Raw genomic sequence first — 20,905 nt, forward strand, 5'->3', positions numbered from 1 at the left:
CCGGTCCACAGACCTGAACAATGGTTAATGTTTAAAAAGGTACAGCGTGTTCTGCTGAACAACTCTGCTCATTTCCTCTTCCTGATGGTGCTGCTGTGATTGCAGAACTCAAGTAAGGGCTTTTTACTATATGAGAATACATGAGAAATGATGCTCAAGTCATAATAAATGTGAGATTAAGGTCACTTGAAGATAAGAAGGTTGCAGCCTTAAGGAAAAACTTGAGTTGGCTTGGACCTCTGTGGGGGCAGGTTTACTGTAGTTTGTGGAAATAACCCACAGCTACCACTGAAATATGTGTAAGGATTTCAGACAGGAAATGAAGGAAATGCTGCATTAAACTAAAAGCACTTTAGGATTTAAATAAGCCGAATATAGATTCTCTGGTGAGAATTTGATCAGGGCACTGCTGGCATTGGCCCACCCTCTCATCTACAGTAGTGGAAAGAATTACAGTCTGCCTATCAAGTCCAGAATACAAAGTGCTTTCAGTCCTCTGACTATCCTCTTTCCTCTTTTATTAATTCCATTTCTCATTAAAATCCCCTGTACAATGTTCCATGAGAGTCAGCTCAAGGCAGCTACTGACATTTCCCATAAATGATACGCCCAATCTTCTTCCTACTAATCCAATTAGTTCTACTTCCTTCAAACTTCATTCAAAACTCAACTCATCTGATCTATGCCTGATGACCTTACGGTCATTCCTTGTCACTGTAAACCCTCAGCAGTTATTGTTGACTGATTTGCTCACTATGACCGTGTGTTTACTTGTGCCTGGCATTAGGCTTGGTGCTGGGGCTACACTGATGAGTAAACCCCAGTCACTGCCCTCATGGAGGTCACAGTTCACATGAAAAAAAAACATCCTAATAAACTGTGATAAGGGCAATGGTCAAGATAGGCATGCAGAAGTATGAGGACAAGACATTCATCCTCTGGGGTGTCAGAAGGCTTCCTGGAAAAGCTGATGCCTGAGCTGGGTTTTCAAGTAGAGGAAGGTGGGGGAGATATAGATGGTAGGTAGTGTAATCCATGAACAGTTGAGATGGCCCTGTGTGCCATGGTATGCTTGGGTGTATTCATGACTTTCACTTCATGAGAAGTTCCCTATATTTGGGTTCTTTTCCTACAATTGAATTATAAGCTCTTCCAGGAACCATATTTTCTACTTATTTTGCCTTCTTCCCCTTGGGTCTCTTACAGTCCCCAGAGAGTTTTAAAGAGTTGTGTTTCACCATCCTGGGAAACACACTGCTGACTCACTGACCACCTCCAGGCCACTCTGCCCACCGTGTGTTAACAAGACTGTGTGGCCATGGAAAGATATGTAAGGCTGCAAGCCTTTTATCAGCTGTCAGGATAGACCCAGGAAGACTCACAGGTCTGACTCAAAGCACATATATACTGCCTAATGGAAGAAACCATCCAAACCACTTACCCAGAAGTTCCACAAGCCCATCACATGCCATCCTTCCACTATTTCATATTCTTGGCCTTTGGTATGGTGATTTAAATTTTACATTCAAAGAGTTCTGCACCAATATTTCTATTAAGATTTCATTGGATAATTTTAAAAAGTCACTAAGCAAGTATGGAATGGATTTTCTACTCATCCCACAGAAACAGAAAGTAATCATTTTTTAAAATTAAAATCTTAAAATTGATATGGTGGATACTTTTACTGAGGTGGTCCCTGCCTCAAAAGTTGCCACTGCTGGGCAACTCACTGTCCTCTCTTAAGTCATGTGACTTTCTTTAGCGGTGGAAATACTTAGTGGACCTCATGAGTCTTGGAGAGTTTCGTTGAGTTCCTTTGCTTTGCAATGAGAAGATCGGATCCAGGTTGAGGTTGAGGGCGGGTATATGTGCTTTGTTTCCAGCCTCATATTTGGCCTCTAGGTAAATAGAACTCCACATTTCAAGGCTACCAAATCTTTCATGGATGGTTAAATCCCAATCCCTCCCCCACTCCAGGGTCAGGGGTGGAGGAAGGAGGAGAGGTAGAACAACAGGGTAAACTGAAAACAATCAATCAAAAAAAGAAAAAAAGCACCGAGCCAGTTTCACAGGCTCCGTTGCTCCAAAGCCATCATTTCAAGGTTATGGCTTTAAAATTATGGAGGAGGCAGCTTTCACCTGAGCCCTCCTTAATGGAAACAGCTGGAATCTAGCCTGCCTTTGGAAATAAGAGAGGACAATCCTGGAGCATGAAGCCAGCTGGGAAAAATTGGTCACTGAACACAAAGCTTTTTGAACTACCAAATAAAATACATGGGAACTTTATTTCCGATGACCCAGTAGCAGGGCCTAAATCATATTTGAGTGTGAAAATGAAATTAATGGCCTGTGTAAATACCCCAACTAGAGTTTCCAAATTCTGGTCACCGGTGTCCTAACAAGCAAACCGCACAGGGAGGAGATGGTTAAATAACAGCCACTTCCAAACCCAAGGCTCCTCTATACCACTGAGGAGGAAGAAAGACAAGCAATACTTCCTAATTTAGTTAAACTAAATAGTATCCAGATCCAGTTACCCATTTCAAACATATTAGAATAACTTTATGCAAATACTTTGGGAAAGCAAATAATATTCATGAGTGACCTTAACTACAAGCCCCTGTGTCCTTATTAGTCTATCAGAGATATTAATATTAGAACTTAACTCAAAAGACAGTGAGGACATGTTTTCATATAAAAAAGACATGTAGGCCAGGCAAGGTGGCTCACGCCTGCAATCCCAGCACTTTGGGAGGTTGAGGTGGGCGGATCACGAGGTCAAGAGATTGAGACCATCCTGGCCAACATGGTGAAACCCCGTCTCCACTAAAAATACAAAAATTAGTTGGGCGTGGTGGCACGTGCCTGTAATCCCAGCTACTCGAGAGGCTGAGGTAGGAGAATCACTTGAACTCGGGAGGCGGAGGTTGCAGTGAGCCAAGATCGCGCCATTGCACTCCAGCCTGGGTGACAAGAGCGAAACTCCATCTCAAAAAAAAAAAAAAAAAAAGACATGTAATGTTTTCAAGTCCTCACATGGTAGGCACCTAAAGGTAATTTGCTTCCTCCTTTTCTTCCACGATTCTGACTCCATTTTCTTATGATCTTGGCAGTTGGCTATAAAACCAACTTCTGGCTTTTCTTTGCTCATGTTTGCATTCCCAGCAGGGTCTTGAAAACTCATCGAGAACAGAAATCTTGTCTGATATGCTGTTGTTCCCACAGAGGGCTGGACATAGTAGGTAGACAGTAGGTGCTCGATGCATTTCTTTTTATGCCTGCAATGAACTGCTTCACTCTTTTCAGATGTTTCTTCCCTCTTAATTACACACAAAGGATGGTAAGAAAACATAAAATGTTTTTCAATACTTCATGGCCTTTCCCCACATTTTAAGACAACCAGTCTAACAGGAAAGGAACCAGAAGGGGGAAGCTATTTCTTAACATATTTGACCTAATTAAAGGACGATGCCTGAATTTCCCAACGAGGACAGCATTACTGGAGAGATAACCCTCGAAATGGCTTTTAAGTACAGTCCCAGCAAAATGAAAGTTTAAAGGAATTATCCATCCAAGAGTGTGTTTTATAGATAACCCCTTAGCTTTACTGAACACAGCTCTCTAATCTGTTGCAAAATACCAGCACTCTTATGGCTGCCTCATTGATACCATCAACCACCAGGCAGAGAAAGTTTGGGGTGACTTGAACTTCTATCGACTTCTATAGACAGATACTGAAGGACATTCAAGATTACCCAGTTTTTCATTTCACAGATAAGCAAGCTGAAGCCAGAGAAGTTACATATGTTAGAGATGCAAAGATGAGTATTGACGTTGTCCTTGCACTCAGGGAGCATGCATTCTAAGAGGGAATGAGAGACAAGAAATATTCAGCTGTACAACAACACAGAGTGATGAACATAAAGGATAGCATGAGGGCCAAAATTCAGTTAAGGAGAGTGAGTCACTTACTTTAAGCCCTAAATTTAAAGGGACACCAAAAACTCAGTAATCAAAGACTATTATAAAGATAAACACAGTATCACTAGCATTATTAATTTTTTCTTTTGGTTCAGGCTCCAGTATGGCTCAGTAAGACACTATTGCTGATCCTGTCATTAGTATTTTAATAATTCGTTCACGTGAATTTTTGTATTTAAAATATTGCAGGCTGGGCGCAGTGGCTCACGCCTGTAATCCCAGCACTTTGGGAGGCCGAGGTGGGTGGATCATGAGATCAGGAGTTTGAGACCAGCCTGGCCAACATGGTGAAACCCCGTCCTGAATAAAAATACAAAAACTAGCCAGGCGTGGTGGCACACGCCTGTAATCCCAGCTACTCTGGAGGCTGAAGCAGGAGAATCACTTGAACCTGGGAGGCGAAGTTTGCAGTGAGCTGAGATTGTGCCACTGCACTCCAGCCTGGGCGACAGAGCAAGACTCCATCTCGAAAAAATATAAATAAATAAATAAATAAATAAATAAATAAATAAATAAAGTATTGCATTAAAATAGTCTTTCTCTTAGTTACTGAGTTTTTTGTTGCCACTTCCCCCTGCCTCCCTCTAAAATTTTGTACCCTAGGCAAGGGCCTCACTGTCCTCTCTGGGAGAATCTACCAGAGGCCAGGGTGGGGCTGGGAGGAAAAGGAGAGGCTTTTATGTGTATTCCAGCAGAAGTGCAAGGTTTTTAATTCCAATTTCAAAAGGCTTACAGAGCAGCTCTGCCTTGATCTGTTTTAACATTTTGTATGACAGTTTGCTATATTCCTTGTTTGGAAGAAAGAGATTCTCAGGTTTGAAAAATGTTTGAAAAGTTCTAACAGTAATGAGAAACAATTAGATTTAAATACATAAGGCCCATCACATAGATCGTGGGGTGTGAGCAGGTGATTTGGGGGAGAGAGTAAAGAGCCAAGACAGAAGGGTCTGAAGACGCATAGCCTCTGCCTGTCCCACCAGAGGTGCCATGAGTTTCAAAGGTCAGCTGTTTGCTTTCTTTTCAAGCTTCCTCTGTAGAGTCCTGTCAGCAAACTCATTCCACGGCATGTTTGGCCATTTTTCTAGACCAAATGGCTTGCATCCCCACTTTGTGGGAGAGGGGGACTAAAAGGATAATTTTTAAAAATTGACTATTACAATAGAGTCTTCTTCTCTTAGACAAATGGTTAACATATGGGGAGGGTAGGCCGGGCGCGGTGGCTCACGCCTGTAATCCCAGCACTTTGGGAGGCCGAGGTGGGCAGATCACGAAGTCAGGAGATCAAGACCTTCCTGACCAATATGATGAAACCCTGTCTCTACTAAAACTATAAAAAATTAGGCGGGCATGGTGGTGGGCACCTGTAGTCCCTGCTACTCGGGAGGCTGAGGCAGGAGAATGGCGTGAACCCGGGAGGCAGAGCTTGCAGTGAGCCGAGATCGGGCCACTGCACTCCAGCCTGGGCGACAGAGCGAGACTCCGTCTCAAAACAAACATACAAACAAACAAATAAACAAAATATATATATGTGGAGGGAGAAGAACAGAGTGAGAAAAAGAGAATAACCTAGAAATGATTCATAAAATTGAATTAATCCAGCCAGACATTTTTGGGGGTTGTCACACCAAGCAAATCCAGGGAGAGACTTCTCATTGTCATCTGCATGTAAATGGTGTTCCCCCTGGAGTCATGCAGTGCACGACCAGTTGACTATATGGGGCAGCAACAGTTCATGACAGTCCTCTAAATATCCACCAGGGAATGGCAGCTTGTGTTTACGTTTGACCAATTCACGAACTCTAATTCAAACAGTTAGGATTGCTTGGTTTTAACAAGGTGGCTTCTCAAATTCCACAAATTTTCTTTAAGAAGATCATTCCATAATTTTCTGAAGAGCAGAGATTTTCATTCTCTTGAATCCCTGCAATTATTAAAGGAAAAGGAGATGTGTGTGTTTATGTGTGTGCATGTGTGTGTACTGACAAGTGATCAAGATGACAGGGGAATTTGGGAACATGCTAAAAATAAAGGCTGCTAAGAAAGATTTCAAGATCAGGACAGGTGAGGTGGCTCATGCCTGTAATCCCAGCACTTTAGGATGCTGAGGTGGGTGGATCATGAGGTCAGGAGTTCAATACCAGCCTGGCCAACATAGTGAAACCCTGTCTGTACTAAAAATACAAAAAACTAGCCAGGCGTGGTGGCAGGCACCTGTAATCCCAGCTACTTGGGAGGCTGAGGCAGGAGAATCTCTTGAACCCAGGAGGCAGAGGTTGTAGTGAGCTGAGATCGCACCATTGTACTCTAGCCCAGGTGACAGAGTGAGACTCCGTTTCAAAAAAAAAAAAAAAAGAAAGAAAGTCTGATTGGAGTGAGTTTAACAAAGAATGGGTGGAACTGGAAACAGTGAATGAAGACAACACTTTCTAGGGGTTTTTCTACAAAGAGAAGAAAAATAAATCTGCAGCTGAAAATGGAAATGGGGCCTAGAGAAGGGTTTTGTCAATTCGGGTTTTGTTTTTGTTTTGACATGGGGTCTTGCTGTGTTGCCCAGGCTGGTCTCGAATCCCTGTACTCATGTGATCTTTCTGCCTCAGCCTCCCAAGTAGCTGGGACTATAGGTGACAGCCACTAAGCCCAGCTTGTCTATCTCTAGATGCAAAAAATTAAAGCTGCATGCTGATGACAATGAACCACAGAAGAAAAAGAAGAAAAACTTGATGGTGCAAGTAAGAGAAATTTGCCAAAATAAAGTTTTTTAGAGACTTACTGGAGCTACGTCCTCGGGTAGGCAAAGGGGGCTAGGATCCAGTGCCCAAAGTGAAGTCAGTTCTTCCATGTCAAGAGAAGGGGAGGCAAGGCTTAGGGTCGCAGATACTGGAAGGTGGGTAGAAGGGTTGGTGGGGATTTCAAAAACTTCCAGAGGCATCTATTTTCTCACCAAAATAGGAAGCAATGCCATCAGCAGAGAGTGGGCAGTCTGAAAGTGTAAAAGAATGAGCCGACTAGGGAAATGGCATATGATTATTAGGACATATGAAAGAGATGAACAGGTATAACTTTACTATTATTATTTTTTTTGAGACGGAATCTGGCTCTGTTGCCCAGGCTGGAGTGCAGCGGTGTGATCTCAGCTCACTGCAACCTCCGCCTCCTGAGATCAAGCAATTCTCCTGCTTCAGCCTCCTGAGTAGCCAGGATTACAGGTGCACACCACCACACCTGGCTAATTTTTGTATTTTTAGTAAAGACAGGGTTTTGCCACGTTGGCCAGGCTGGTCTTAAACTCCTGACCTCAAGTGATCAGCCTACCTCGGCTTCCCAAAGTGAGCCACCGTGCCTGGCCAGAAGAGGTATAACTTTAGGGCAGGAAAATCAGGAAAGAAAACTTAAATATGCATAAACTCTCACTTGGCAACACCACTTCTGGGAATTTTTCTTAAGGAAATGATTAAGGAACTTTGCCTGAATGTTCACTGGCTGGACTGTTTGTAAGAGCAGGCAGTTAGAAACAAATCTAAGAGCCTCACAATAGCAGATTGGTTATATTTAACCAATTTCCTAATCAGTGCAGCCTTTCCAATGTATTTGGTGTATACGTTGATATTGGAAGTTATTAAGCATACATTTAGAAGAAAAAAAAGTCCCCATGTTTGTAAAAACTTTTACTTGTATGTTTATCTCTATCGATTAATATGCATCTATGTGTTTAAAATTGGTAATCCTGGCCGGGCGCAGTGGCTCACGCCTGTAATTCCAGCACTTTGGGAGGCTGAGGTGGGCGGATCACGAGTTCAAGAGATGGAGACCATCCTGGCCAACATGATGAAACCCCATCTCTACTAAAAATACAAAAATTAGCTAGGCGTGGTGGCATGCACCTGTAGTCCCAACTACTCGGGAGGCTGAGGCGGGAGAATCGCTTGAACCCAGGAGGTGGAGGTTGCAGCGAGCTGAGATCATGCCACTGCACCTCAGCCTGGGTGACAGAGCGAGACTCCGTCTCAAAAAAAAAAAAAAAAAAAAAAGCAACATGACCTAGAGTAATCTTTTGGTTTGATACTGCATAAACATGTTTCGTAATCTGTTTAATAGCAAACTTGATACTTCCTGAATATGTCTGTCATTAGCACACCCTTTTCTGTTAGAAGAGAGAAAAAAATATTTTCTTCCTGTTCATAATCAAGGAAATCATTAAACTGAGAAAACTCGTTGCCCTCAGTTATATACTGTCTTTCACTTTTCTTTTCACCTGTCTTCTTTTCATCTTCTCATGCAGAGATGGAGCAAAGCAACCATCATACTCCAAATGGTGGTGTTTAACCTCAAGTTTGTTTTAAATATACCTGCCTGACTCTGACCACAGATCAAAGTGAACATCACAAATAACGGGACAAATTGACATTATGTGTCTTCTGATACGACGCTCTGAGAGGAACACAGCACCATAAGGTGGTATCTGTGATATCTCTGGCCAACCATAAGGAAACAATTACACAAACCCAAACTGAGAAGCCTGCAAAATAACTGGCATGAAATCTTCAAAAATATTGAGATCATGAAAGGTAAGGAAAGATAGAAGAATTATTCTAGGTTGAAGAAGACTGAAGAAACATCAAAAGTAAATGAATCGCATGATCATGGGTTGGATTCAAAAATAGGAGGAAAAAAAATGTCCATACATATTGGAACAATAGGTTAATTAGAATGGGATGACTGAGATGGTGTACTAAATGGTGATACTGTGGAAATGCCAACTTGCTGCTCTTGACAACTGTGGCTGTGTAGGAGAATGGCCTTGTCTTTTGTCTTTTTTTTTTTTTTTTTTTTGACGGAGTCTTGCTCTGTCGCCCAGGCTGGAGTGCAGTGGCCCGATCTCGGCTCACTGCAAGCTCCGCCTCCCAGGTTCACACCATTCTCCTGCCTCAGCCTCCCGAGTAGCTGGAACTACAGGTGTCTGCCACCACACCTGGCTAATTTTTTTTTTTTTTTTTTTAGTAGAGACGGGGTTTCACCGTGTTAGTCAGGATGGTCTCGATCTCCTGACCTCGTGATCCACCCGCCTCGGCCTCCAAAAGTGCTGGGATTACAGGCGTAAGCCACCGTGCCTGGCCTTTGGCCTTGTCTTTTAGGAAATTCACACTGACATTCCTAGTGGAACTGGAGTATCATGTCTCCAATTTTCAATTGTTTCAGAAAATAGGTAAGACAGATAGCTAATGATAAAGCGGCAAAATATTAACAACTGGGGAACCTGGGTAAAAGGTGTATGGCAATTCCTTGTGTTATTACTTCATCTTTTCTGTAAATTTGAAATTTTTTTCAAAATAAAAAAGTTAAAATAAGAACTGTTGAAGTGCATCATGAAGCAATTGTCATTAGGTTACTTATTTACCATTACTATTAAAATGAATATGCTATCTCCATAAAACAAATTGCAAATACAGTATATCTATAGATAGACATACACATACATATTATAAGATATAAGCAAATAATTCTTTTTTGAGACAGAATCTTGCTCTGTAACCCAGGCTGGAGTGCAGTGCTGCGATCATAGCTCACTGTAGCCTTGAACTCCTGAGCTTAAGCAATCCTCCTGTCTCAACCTCCCAAGTAGCTGGGACTATAGGTACGTTCCCCCACACCTGGCTAATTAAAAACAAATTTTTTTAAGAGATAGGGTCTCACTGCGCTGCCCAGGCTGGTCATAAACTCCTGGCCTCAAGTGATTCTCCTGCTTCAGCCTCCCAAAGCTCTAGGATTATAAAAATGACCCACCATGTCTGGCCTATTTATTTATATCTTACCTATGCATATGTATATCATTCATCTGGGATCCTACAGACTTGCTGAATTCGAATCTGGGTGAGCTCCCAGAAGCTCCAGAGATTATTGTGGTACATAGCAAGCATGGCAAACCAACCTTGAATCAAGTGCTCCCAGTTCCAGGAGCTCTGGGTTGGGCCTGGGAAGGAGGAAATTCTGTTTCCTGTCCTTGTTTTTCTCTCACATTTCAAGTCCTGCGCCCACCATCTTTTCTGTCTTGCTATTTCACACATGAAGGTATATATACCTGATAATAACTTAGTGTAGATTCCCAAACTGTGCTCCTCAACACGGATGTGTTCCCAGAAAACAAATGAATACAGAAGCAGACAACCCATCTGATTCTTGGGTTAAATACGTCTGCATAATGCTTCACTCTGTAGTTCCTTCCTGGAAATGCGTAATATGTATTAGGTTTTATAAATGGCTCTAAAGTAGCCTACTTCATTTTGCTTGATTCCGTACTTTGCAAACATTTTTGGTGTGGGAACACTCCCCCAGCCCACCTTAACACCTGTCACATAATATCCAGGGACTGTTGTGTTCTCCAGGTTTACTTCCTCCAGAAAGCTGCGTGAACCGCTTAGGATGCCGATGGGAAACACCTAAAGGTAATCAGGCTCAGGCATGACTCAGTCACCTGGCTCAAGTCATCTGTTGTTCTCACATCTCACATCTCTGCCTTCTTGTGTGTGTGTCAGCTTTATCCTCAGAGTGACTTCCCTCGTGAAATTTCAAGATGCCGTGAGCAGCATGCAACTGGATCTAAGGCTTCTCCCTTCATAGTGAGGGAAAGAATGGATTTGCATTTTGTCCACTCTGGTCGTACTACCCCTGATTCAATTACTGGATCAAGGAAAATAGGATTGTTGTGTTGGCTTGGACCCATCTGGGCTCATCCTGATGGCTTCTAGGGTCCCATTCACACACGGTGGCTACATAATGGATGTTGAGGAGGAAATCAGCATGTCCTCCACCTGAACATCCTCCACAATGTGGAATGGAAGCCAGCAGGGCATTGCACCATTCTTTACCCTGTTTACCTGTCCTGGGGCAAGGAAGGTGCCCTCTGAGTATAGTCCTTTCCTGAGGTGGAATGAGCAGGGCAGGGCCAGAGGCATAAGACAGGGCACTGAGGAAATGATAAGAATACCAGTGTATTGGCAGGGCGAGGTGGCTCATGCCTGTAATCCCAACACTTTGGGAGGCCGAGGTGGGCAGATCACGAAGCCAGGAGATCGAGATCATCTGGCTAACGGTGAAACCCCATCTCTACCAAAAACACAAAAAAATAGCTGGGCGTGGTGGCACGCACCTGTAGTCCCAGCTACTCTGGAGGCTGAGGTAGGACAACTGCTTGAATCCGGGAGGCAGAGGTTGCAGTGAGCCGAGATCATGCCACTGCACTCCAGCCTGGGTGACAGAACAAGACTCCATCTCAAAAAAAAAAAAAAAAAAGGAAAAAAAAAAACCCAGTGTATTGAGTTGCCTTTTTCATTTTTTTTTTTTTTTTATTCCCATGCTTTCCCACGATTAGATTTTTCTTTTTCTTCTTCTTTAGACTCACCCAGATTTCCTGTGAGCCTGGCTCTGGAGCACACTGGTTACTGTTCACCTACATTCAGGACACTTCTGAAAAAAATATTGAACAAAGATTGCTTGCCAGTTCCCTCACCAGAGGTTGAATTCCAAAGGTTATTTTCTTTAAGCCTTAATCTCAATCTTTTGAAGTCAAATCCTTCTCAAGACGGGTCCTCACAAAGTCCTAAGAACTGAACAATGTGTCATTATGACACTTGCAGTAATTTGCAAATAGCATTAGTGAATTCAAGTATTTGTAAGTAACTTTGCATGGGTCAGCCATGCTGTAATCAAGAAAACTACAGTTCTAGGTTAATGTTGGAGCATTAGGTTGACCTAATGCAAACAATGAACAATACGAGTCAAACTTTCTCTTTTTTCCTGAGAAATAGTTAATGTCAAAGTACAGTGCTTTCATGTGACTACCACTAGTGTGGAAAGTGGGCCATCATTCATTTATCACCCCAAGGAGATGAGAGATTCTAGTGCTCAGAGCTGCTCACTGTAGGAAGCCTTGGAAGTGGCCGGTGCCTGTTCCACAGCAGGTGTCCAGTTAAGTGTTATCTCTCTTCTTCCTTCTCTTTTTTGTTTCTCCCTTCCCTCCCGTCCCTTAAAACATTGCCCCAGAGGAAAAGATTCCAAACTTACTGAAAGTTAGTGTAATGAGTTATTCCCCACAGCTATTCTGCTATTGTCCTTCTTGAAGTCTTCAGCCCTGTGATTAGATTACTGCCTAATTCATTTAATGAATTCCTATATGACAAGATGTGTTATCACAAATGCACACACACACACACACCCCTTTAAAAATTTTTTTTTAGGTTCAGGGGTACATGTGAAGGTTTGTTACATAGGTAAACCTATGTTACAGGGGGTTGTTGGACAGATTTTGTTACCCAGGTATTAAGCCCAGTACCCAATAGTTATCTTTTCTGCTCCTCTCCCTCCTCCCACCCTCCACTCTCTAGTAGACCCCAGTGTTGGTTGTTTCCTTCTTTGTGTTCATAAGTTCTTATCATTTAGCTCCAACTTATAAGTCAGAACATGTGGTATTTGGTTTTCTGTTCCTGCATTAGTTTGCTGAGAATAATGGCCTCCAGTTTCATCCATGTTCCAGCAAAAGACGTGATCTCATTCTTTTTTATGGTTGCATAGTATTCTATGGACATACATACTTTCTTTTTTTTGAGACAAGGTCTCGCTCTTTCACCCAGGCTAGAGCACAGTGGCACAATCTTGGCTCACTGCAACCTTCGCCTCCCAGGTTCAAGCAATTCTCAAGCCTCAGCCTCCTCCCAAATACCTGGCTAATTTTTGTATTTTTAGTAGAGACTAAAAATGTTTCACCATGTTGGCCAGGCTGGTCTGGAACTTCTGCCTCTGCCTCGCACAGTGCTAGGATTATAGGCGTGAGACATCTTCACCTGGCCGACACAAACACTTTTTTTTTTTTTTTTTTTTTGAGATGGAGTCTTACTCTGTCACCCAGGCTGGAATGCAGTGTCTCCATCTCGGCTCACTGCAACCTCCACCTCCCAGGTTCAAGCAATCCTCCTGCCTCAGCCTCCCAAGTAGCTGGCATTACAGACGCCCGCCACCACACCCAGCTAATTTTTGTATTTTTGGTAGAGATAGGGTTTCACCATGTTGGCCAGGCTGGGTTCTAACTCCTGACTTCAAGTGTCTGCTCGCCTTGGCCTCCCAAAGTGATGGGATTATAGGCGTGAGCCACCACGCCCAGCCCTGACACACGTACATTTTTAACTTGAAGTTTTCAATGCCTCAATTTGAAACTGTGATGAGAGCTGAGAAATCTCTTCAATGTCCAGTGCTTGGTACTCTCTGAAATCAACCCTCAAGGTAAACTGAGTTTGAAATTTTTTATGGTCACTTTGTGGTATGAGTGACCCCTTAAAGCCTACCTCTGGTTAAATATCTGCCTCAGAGAAGAGTCAGAGCCTGATATTTCTGAGAGTTTTTTGAGGCTCAAAATTCCTCAAGGCCATCTTAGACTTCTGAGACTCCTCTGGTCCTAGAATTACTTCTACATGTCCCATTTTGGCAGATGTAAATCATCAGCAGATGATCTAAATGTTCTAATCTCCATTCTAAGCTACCATTTCCCGGCCAAGCAGCCATCTATCATCCCTTAAAACATTTCCAGGAACGAGCTACACTCTATCTCTAAAGGAGGCCCGTTTTGCTTTCAGATAGTACTCATTGTTTGAAAGTCTTCATTAGTTGTCTCTATCCTCCCTTTGCCTTCTGGAGTAAAATAAAAAATGTTGGCCCGGCGCGGTGGCCACACCTCTAATCCCAGCACTTTGGGAGGCCCAGGCGGGAGGATCACCTGAGGTCCGCAGTTCGAGACCTGCCTGACCAACATGGGGAAACCCTGTCTCTACTAAAAATACAAAATTAGCCACGCGTGGTGGCGCATGCCTGTAATCCCAGCTACTCCGGAGGCTGAGGTAGGAGAATTGTTTGAACTTGGGAGGTGGAGGTTGCGATAAGCCGAGATCGCGCCATTGTATTCCAACCTGGACAACAAGAAGGAAACTCCATCTTAAAAAAAAAAAAAAAGTCCAGAGTTTCAGTATGGCAGCCTTTCAAATTACTAGGTCAGCAGCTGTTTCCTACAGAGGCTTCTGATGGCTGAGTAGGTGGGTCTGCTGTGTCCACCATTCCAAGCTGAGGGATGCAACTTACTTCCTTATACCTAAGTGGCCATGTTCTGTGTGTTTCCACCATCCTGGTCCATTTATGGGCTCATGTGTGACCTATGAGGAAACCCAGCACAAGTGTTTGTCTTACTAAGGACAGTTCATCAATGAGATTCTTTCTCTCAGCACTTTTGTCTGGAAACATGGGAAAAGGTCAATTAGACAGTAACATTAACAAAGCAGAGACACAAAACGAAAAATAACCAAGTCATGTTAATGTTAATGATGGAGCACTAGAATAGGAGTCCTGTGGCTGGAGGTACAGCATAATAACCAGCTTACCTATAATTTCAATAGGTTCTATCAATAATTTTGAATGATTTCCTGCACTAGATCTCAGCTCTAGGCTCAGTTAGACCCAGCTACAACATGACTCTTCCTTCCAACTAACTTGACTGTCAGCTCTTCCTGGGTTGCCACAATCGAGAGTCTTGCCTGTATTTTCACATATATCCTTCTAAAAATTCCTGCATTACCTAAAATAAACCAGATGAGTCCCTAATCCAGGAACCCACAAGAAACTAACTAATAGTTCTTACCTTCTCTAAGTGTTCTCTTCTCCAGGTAAAGATCTCCAAACTTTCAAACCACTTCTTCATCTTGTCTACCTCCTACTCTCTCCCACCGCCCCCTCTAAGTTTCTGACTCCTACCTCCTCACCCCTAGTATTCGGCATCACCAATGAAGTAGATCAGTGGCAACCCATGGTGAGCACTGTGCTCTGCCTCCTCCAGCATATGTAGAACACCTTTATGATAACAAACATAAAATGTTTACCATCAAATGGATACCTTTCCATGTTTTGAATGATCAAACATTTTTCTACCTGATCAACCCCATGGAACGCAAGTATTGTCAGAACCAAACTTGTAAAAAATGAACTAACATGGTTAAAAAAAAATGAACTAACATGGTTGATGGAAGGAAATGCTCTTGAAGGAAATATGAAAATATGATATAGTCCCCTATTGATCTCCTGACTAGCCTTCTTCATTGGATGAGATAATAACAAATATGGGCTCTCATTTCAAGTTACTCAGGTAGTAGTGGGAAAAGAAGTAAAATAAAATCCTGGCCAGGTGTGGTGGCTCATGCCTGTAATCCCAGTACTTTGGGAGGCAGATGTGGGTGGATCACCTGAGGCCAGGAGTTCAAGACCAGCCTGGCCAACGTGGTGAAAATCTGTCTCTACTAAAAATACAAAAATTAGCCGGGCATGGTGGCGTACGCCTGTAATCCTAAACTCCAGATAATACGTTTAAATTTAATATCTGAAAAAAAGTAAATGTTCTTTTGTGTAGCTAGTTTTTGGCTGCAAGTAATAAAAAAAATAGTTGTTTAAGCCATAAGGATATTATTTAATGAGGTATCTAAAAATGAGTGCAGGGCCGGGGCGGTGGCTCACACCTCTAATCCCGCACTATGGGAGGTTGAGATGGGAGGATGGCTTGAGTCCAGGAGTTTGAGACCAGCATGGGCAACATGGTGAGACCCTGTCTCTACAAAAATGTTTAAAATTAGCCAGGTGTGGTGTCATGCATCAGTAGTCCCAGATACTTGGGAGGCTGAGATGGGAGGAATCCTTGACTGAGCCCAAGAATTTGAGGGTGTAGAGAGATATGACTGTGCCACTGCACTCCCGCCTGGGTGACAGAGTGAGATCCTATCCCTTAAAAAAAAAAAAAAAAAAAAAAAAAAAGTGCAAGTTTTGAGTGTTTTTTTTTTTTTTTTTTTTGGTTGTTGTTTTCTTCACTGGAGGTTAGAATTCTGCTTGGCATTTTCATATAACTATGTTCAAGACTGAAAGTCCTGGAAATCCTGAGGCACCAGCAGACCTCCCCCCACATCTCATTAGAGAAGACAGAGACACATGGCCAAGCTGAGTTGCAAAGGAGGCAGGGAAGTGAGTGTCTGGCAAAGGGAAATAGGATTGTCATGACTAGGCAAAGTGTCTGTTTCAGTGTGTTTAGAATCTTTAAAAATAGAGTTTCATTTTATTACAAAAGTTAATACATACTTTTTAGAGAAAGTTTGGAAAATAGAAGGAAAACATTCCCTAATGCTGCTATTCAAAGACTTCTCGATACACCATTTGAATACTGTTCTAATCATATTGCACATAGAGTGTGATCTTTTCTTTCTTCTTTTCCACTTGATATATGATTAACTTAAGGCTCTATGGTTTTGGAAAGATGTTTTCCATTTTGAAATAAAACATAAACTAAAGGAGGCAGCATAGAGCAGTGGCAAGAGGACTGGCTTGAGAATAAAGAGATGGTGCTTGTTGTCTGCATTCTGGCACCAATCCATCACTGTATCTCCATTTCCTCAAAATAAATAAGTATGTTTTCTTAGGTCTCCTATTCCCGGGTCTGCAAGAGCATGAGAGCTGTGCCTTTGAGACACACAAGTCACACTGTTCAGATACTGGTTCAACAAAGCAGGTCAGGGCCATGAAGACAAGCAGAACAGGTAAACTGGAGGTTATCGCCATGGGAAACTATATGCCCGATATGTAATAATATAATATATAATATGTGATATATAAGATAATACCAGGTCTTCCAGTTTTTCAACAGAAACCAGAAATCTAGGCCGGGCACAGTGGCTCACACCTGTAATCCCAGCACTTTGGGAGGTGGAGACGATAGGATCACCTGAGGTCAGGAGTTCAAGACCAGCCTGGCCAACATGCCAAAACCCCGTCTCTACTAAAAAATACAAAAATTAGCCGGGCGTGATGGTGGGCTCCTGTGGTCCCAGCTACTCAAGAAGCTGAGGCAGGGAGAATTGCTTGAACCTGGGAGGTGGAAGTTGCAGTGAGCAGAGATCATGCCACTGCACTCCAGCCTGGGTGACAGAGCGAGACTCCGTCTCAAAAAAAAAAAAAAAGGAAACCAGAAATCTAGATTTTCACTTGATATTGATTTTTCTTTTTTCTTTTTTTGGGGGGTGTGTGTCGGAGGGTGGGCGGATGGAGTCTCATTCTATTGCCCAGGCTGGAGTACAGTGGCACCATCTCGGCTCACTGCAGCCTCTGCCTCCCGGGTTCAAGCGATTCTTCTGCCTCAGCCTCCCAAGTAGCTGGGATTATAGGTGCCTGACACCATGCCCAGCTAATTTTTTTTTGTATTTTTAGTAGAGACGGGGGTTTCACCATGTTGGCCAGGCTGGTCTCAAACTCCTAACCTCGAGTGATCCATGGGCCTCAGCCTCCCAAAGTACTGGGACAACAGGCATCAGCCACCAAGCCCAGCCATTCACTTGATGTTGATATTTAAATATTGGCACCTAATTTGAAAACCAAAACAAATCACTGCAGGGGCCAAACAAAACATGTCTATTGGTTGTCAGTTTGTAACTTCAGCTAACCCAGGAGCCAACTTGATCAACACTGGAGAAAGGATGCATAGAAAGGGGTTAAGAAGAACTGCTTATAAGACATTTTGACTATGCAGCAACTTAATTGTTACAATGAGGCTAAAACACCAAATGATTGCACTAATGGTGAATAAACATAGCCTAGGATTTATTATTATTATTATACTTTAAGTTCTGGGATACATGTGCAGAACGTGCAGGTTTGTCACATAGGTATACATGTAACATGGTGGTTTGCTGCACCCATCAACCCATCATCTACATTAGGTATTTCTGCTAATGCTATCCCTCCCCTAGCCCCCAACTCCCTGACAGGCCCCAGTGTATGATGTTCCTCTCCCTGTGCCCATATGTTCTCACTGTTCAACTCCCACTTATGAGTGAGAACATGCGGTGTTTGGTTTTCTGTTCCCTGTGTTAGTTTGCTGAGAATGATGGTTTCCAGCTTCATCCATGTCCCTCCAGAGACATGAACTCATCCTTTTTTAGGGCTGCATAGTATTCCATGGTGTATATATGCCACATTTTCTTTAGCCAGTCTAACATTGATGGGCATTTGGGTTGGTTCCAAGTCTTTGCTATTGTGAATAGTGCTGCAATAAACATATGTGTACATGTGTCTTTATAGTAGAATGAATTATAATCCTGTGGGTATATACCCAGTAATGGGATGGCTGGGCCAAATGGTATTTCTAGTTCTAGATCCTTGAGGAATCGCCACAGTGTCTTCCACAATGGCTGAACTAATTTACACTCCCACCGACAGTGTAAAAGCGTTCCTATTTCTCCACAACTGCTCCAGCATGTGTTGTTTCCTGACTTCTGTTTTTTTTTTTTTTTTTTGAGACGGAGTCTGGCTCTGTCACCCAGGCTGGAGTGCAGTGGTGCGATCTCGGCTCACTGCAAGCTACACCTCCTGGGTTCACGCCATTCTCCCGCCTCAGCCTCCCAAGTAGCTGGGGACTACAGGCACCTGCCACCATGCCCGGCTAATTTTTTTTATTTTTTAGTAGAGACGGGGTTTCACCATGTTATCCAGGATGGTCTCGATCTCCTGACCTCGTAATCTGCCCACCTCAGCCTCCCAGAGTGCTGGGATTACAGGCGTGAGCCACCGCGCCCAGCCTGTTTCCTGACTTTTTAATGATCACCATTCTAACTGGTGTGAGATGGTATCTTATTGTGGTTTTGATTTGCATTTCTCTAATGACCAGTGATGATGAGCTTTTTTTCATATGCTTCTTGGCTGCATAAATGTCTTCTTTTGAAAAGTGTCTGTTCGTATCCTTTGCCCACTTTTTGAAGGGTTTTTTTTTTCTTGAAAATTTGTTTAAGTTCCTTACAGATTCTGAATATTAGCCCTTTGTCAGATGGGTAGATTGCAAAAACTTTCTCCCATTCTGTAGGTTGCCTGTTCACTCTGATGGTAGTTCCTTTTGCTGTGCAGAAGCTCTTTAGTTTAATTAGACCCTATTTGTCAATTTTGACTTTTGTTGCAATTGCTTTTGGTGTTTCAGTCATGAAGTCTTTGCCCATGCCTATGTCCTCAATGGTATTGCCTAGGTTTTCTTCTACGGTTTTTAATGGTTTTAGGTCTTACGTTTAAATCTTTAATCCATCTTGAGTTAATTTTTGTATAAGATGTAAGGAAGGGGTCCAGTTTCAGTTTTCTGTATATGGTTAGCCAGTTTTCCCAACACCATTTACTAAACAGGGAATCCTTTCCCCATTACTTGTTTTTGTCAGGTTTATCAAAGATCAGATGGTTGTAGATGTGTGGTGTTATTTCTGAGGGCTCTGTTCTGTTCCATTGGTCTATATATCTGTTTTGGTACCAGTACCATGCTGTTTTGGTTACTGTAGCCTTGTATCATATGAAATAGATAGACCGCTAGCCAGACTAATAAAGAAGAAAAGAGAGAAGAATCAAATAGACACAATAAAAAATGATAAAGGGGAGCTCACCACTGATCCGACAGAAACACAAACTACCATTAGAGAATACTATAAACACCTCTGTGCAAATAAACTAGAAAATCTAGAAGAAATGGATAAATTCCCGGACACATACACCCTCCCAAGATTAAACCATGAAGAAGTCGAATACCTGAATGGACCAACAACAAGTTCTGAAATTGAGGCACTAATTAATAGCCTACCAACCAAGAAAAGCCAAGGAGCAGACAGATTCACAGCTGAATTCCACCTGAGGTACAAAGAGGAGCTGGTACCACTCCTTCTGAAACTATTCCAAACAATAGAAAAAGAGGGACTCCTCCCTATCTCATTTTATGAGGCCAGCATCATCCTAATACCAAAACCTGGCAGAGACACAACAAAAAAAGAAAATTTCAGGCCAATATCCCTGATGAACATCGATGCGAAAATCCTCAATAAATACTGGCAAACCGAATCCAGCAGCACATCAAAAAGCTTATCCACTACGATCAGGTCTGCTTCATCCCTGGGATGCAAGGCTGGCTCAACATATGCAAATCAATAAACGTAATCCATCACATAAACAGAACCAGTGACAAAAACCACATGATTATCTCAATAGATGCAGAAAAAGCCTTTGATAAAATTCAACATCCCTTCATGCTAGAAACACTCAATAAACTAGGTACTGACGGAACGTCTCTCAAAATAATAAGAGATATTTATGACAAACCCACAGCCAATATCATACCAAACGAGCAAAAGCTGGAAGCATTCCCTTTGAAAACCGGCACAAGGCCGGGCGCGGTGGCTCACGCCTGTAATCCCAGCACTTTGGGAGGCCGAGGCAGGCAGATCACAAGGTAAGGAGATCGAGACCATCCTGGCTAACACGGTGAAACCCCATCTCTACTAAAAATACAAAACATTAGCCGGGCATGGTGGCGGGCGCCTGTAGCCGCAGCTACTCGGGAGGCTGAGGCAGGAGAATGGCGTGAACCTGAGAGGCGGAGCTTGCAGTGAGCCGAGATCCGCCACTGCACTCCAGCCGGGGCAACAGTGAGACTCCGTCTCAAAAAAAAAAAAAAAGAAAAAAGAAAACTGGCACAAGACAAGGATCCCTCTCTCACCACTCCTATTCAACATAGTACTGGAAGTTCTGGCCAAGGCAATCAGTCAAGAGAAGGAAATAAAGCTATTCAAATAGGAAGAGAAGAAGTCAAATTATCTCTGTTTGCAGATGACATGATTGTATATTTAGAAAACCCCACTGTTTCAGCCCAAAATGTCCTTAAGCTGATAGGCAACTTTAGCAAAGTCTCAGGATATGAAATCAATGTGCAAAAATCACAAGCATTCCTATACACCAATAATAGACACACAGAGAGCCAAATCATGAGCAAACTCCCATTCACAATTGCTATAAAGATAATTGAATACCTAGGAATACAACTTACAAGGGATGTGAAGGA

At 42.8% G+C, this 20,905-nt stretch overlaps 2 protein-coding genes across 15 annotated transcripts in view; one reads left to right on the forward strand and one right to left on the reverse strand.

Annotated features, from left to right (window-relative positions):
* Positions 1–20,905, forward strand: part of LOC112441402 (uncharacterized) — a 133,250-nt gene that overhangs the window by 36,811 nt on the left and 75,534 nt on the right. For 9 of the 14 annotated variants that reach the window (XR_010108856.1, XR_008620451.2, XR_008620450.2 and 6 more), the window contains exon 2: positions 8,261–8,546. The exons of 3 other annotated variants lie outside the window; for them this stretch is intronic. Coding sequence is in view for 1 of the 11 variants with exons in the window: in XM_055095972.2 (XP_054951947.1) it covers positions 8,261–8,304 (44 nt within the window). In the remaining 10 variants the exon portion in view is untranslated. Of the gene's footprint in view, positions 1–8,260; positions 9,508–10,361; positions 10,432–20,905 lie in introns of those variants that run through there. 2 more of the 14 variants (XR_004665774.3, XM_055095972.2) reach the window with 2 other exon arrangements.
* The window catches only part of POC1B (POC1 centriolar protein B), a 125,016-nt gene continuing 115,372 nt past the window's right edge, over positions 11,262–20,905 (reverse strand). The window contains exons 11-12 of the mRNA XM_063593187.1: positions 14,101–14,171; positions 11,262–11,442 (exon numbers count right to left, since the gene is read on the reverse strand). Coding sequence (XP_063449257.1) covers positions 11,415–11,442; positions 14,101–14,171 — 99 coding nt within the window. The 3' untranslated portion in view covers positions 11,262–11,414. The remainder of the gene's footprint in view (positions 11,443–14,100; positions 14,172–20,905) is intronic.

Source organism: Pan paniscus, chromosome 10 (assembly GCF_029289425.2).
Source record: "Pan paniscus chromosome 10, NHGRI_mPanPan1-v2.0_pri, whole genome shotgun sequence".
In the NCBI taxonomy this organism is placed as follows: Eukaryota; Metazoa; Chordata; class Mammalia; order Primates; family Hominidae; genus Pan; species Pan paniscus.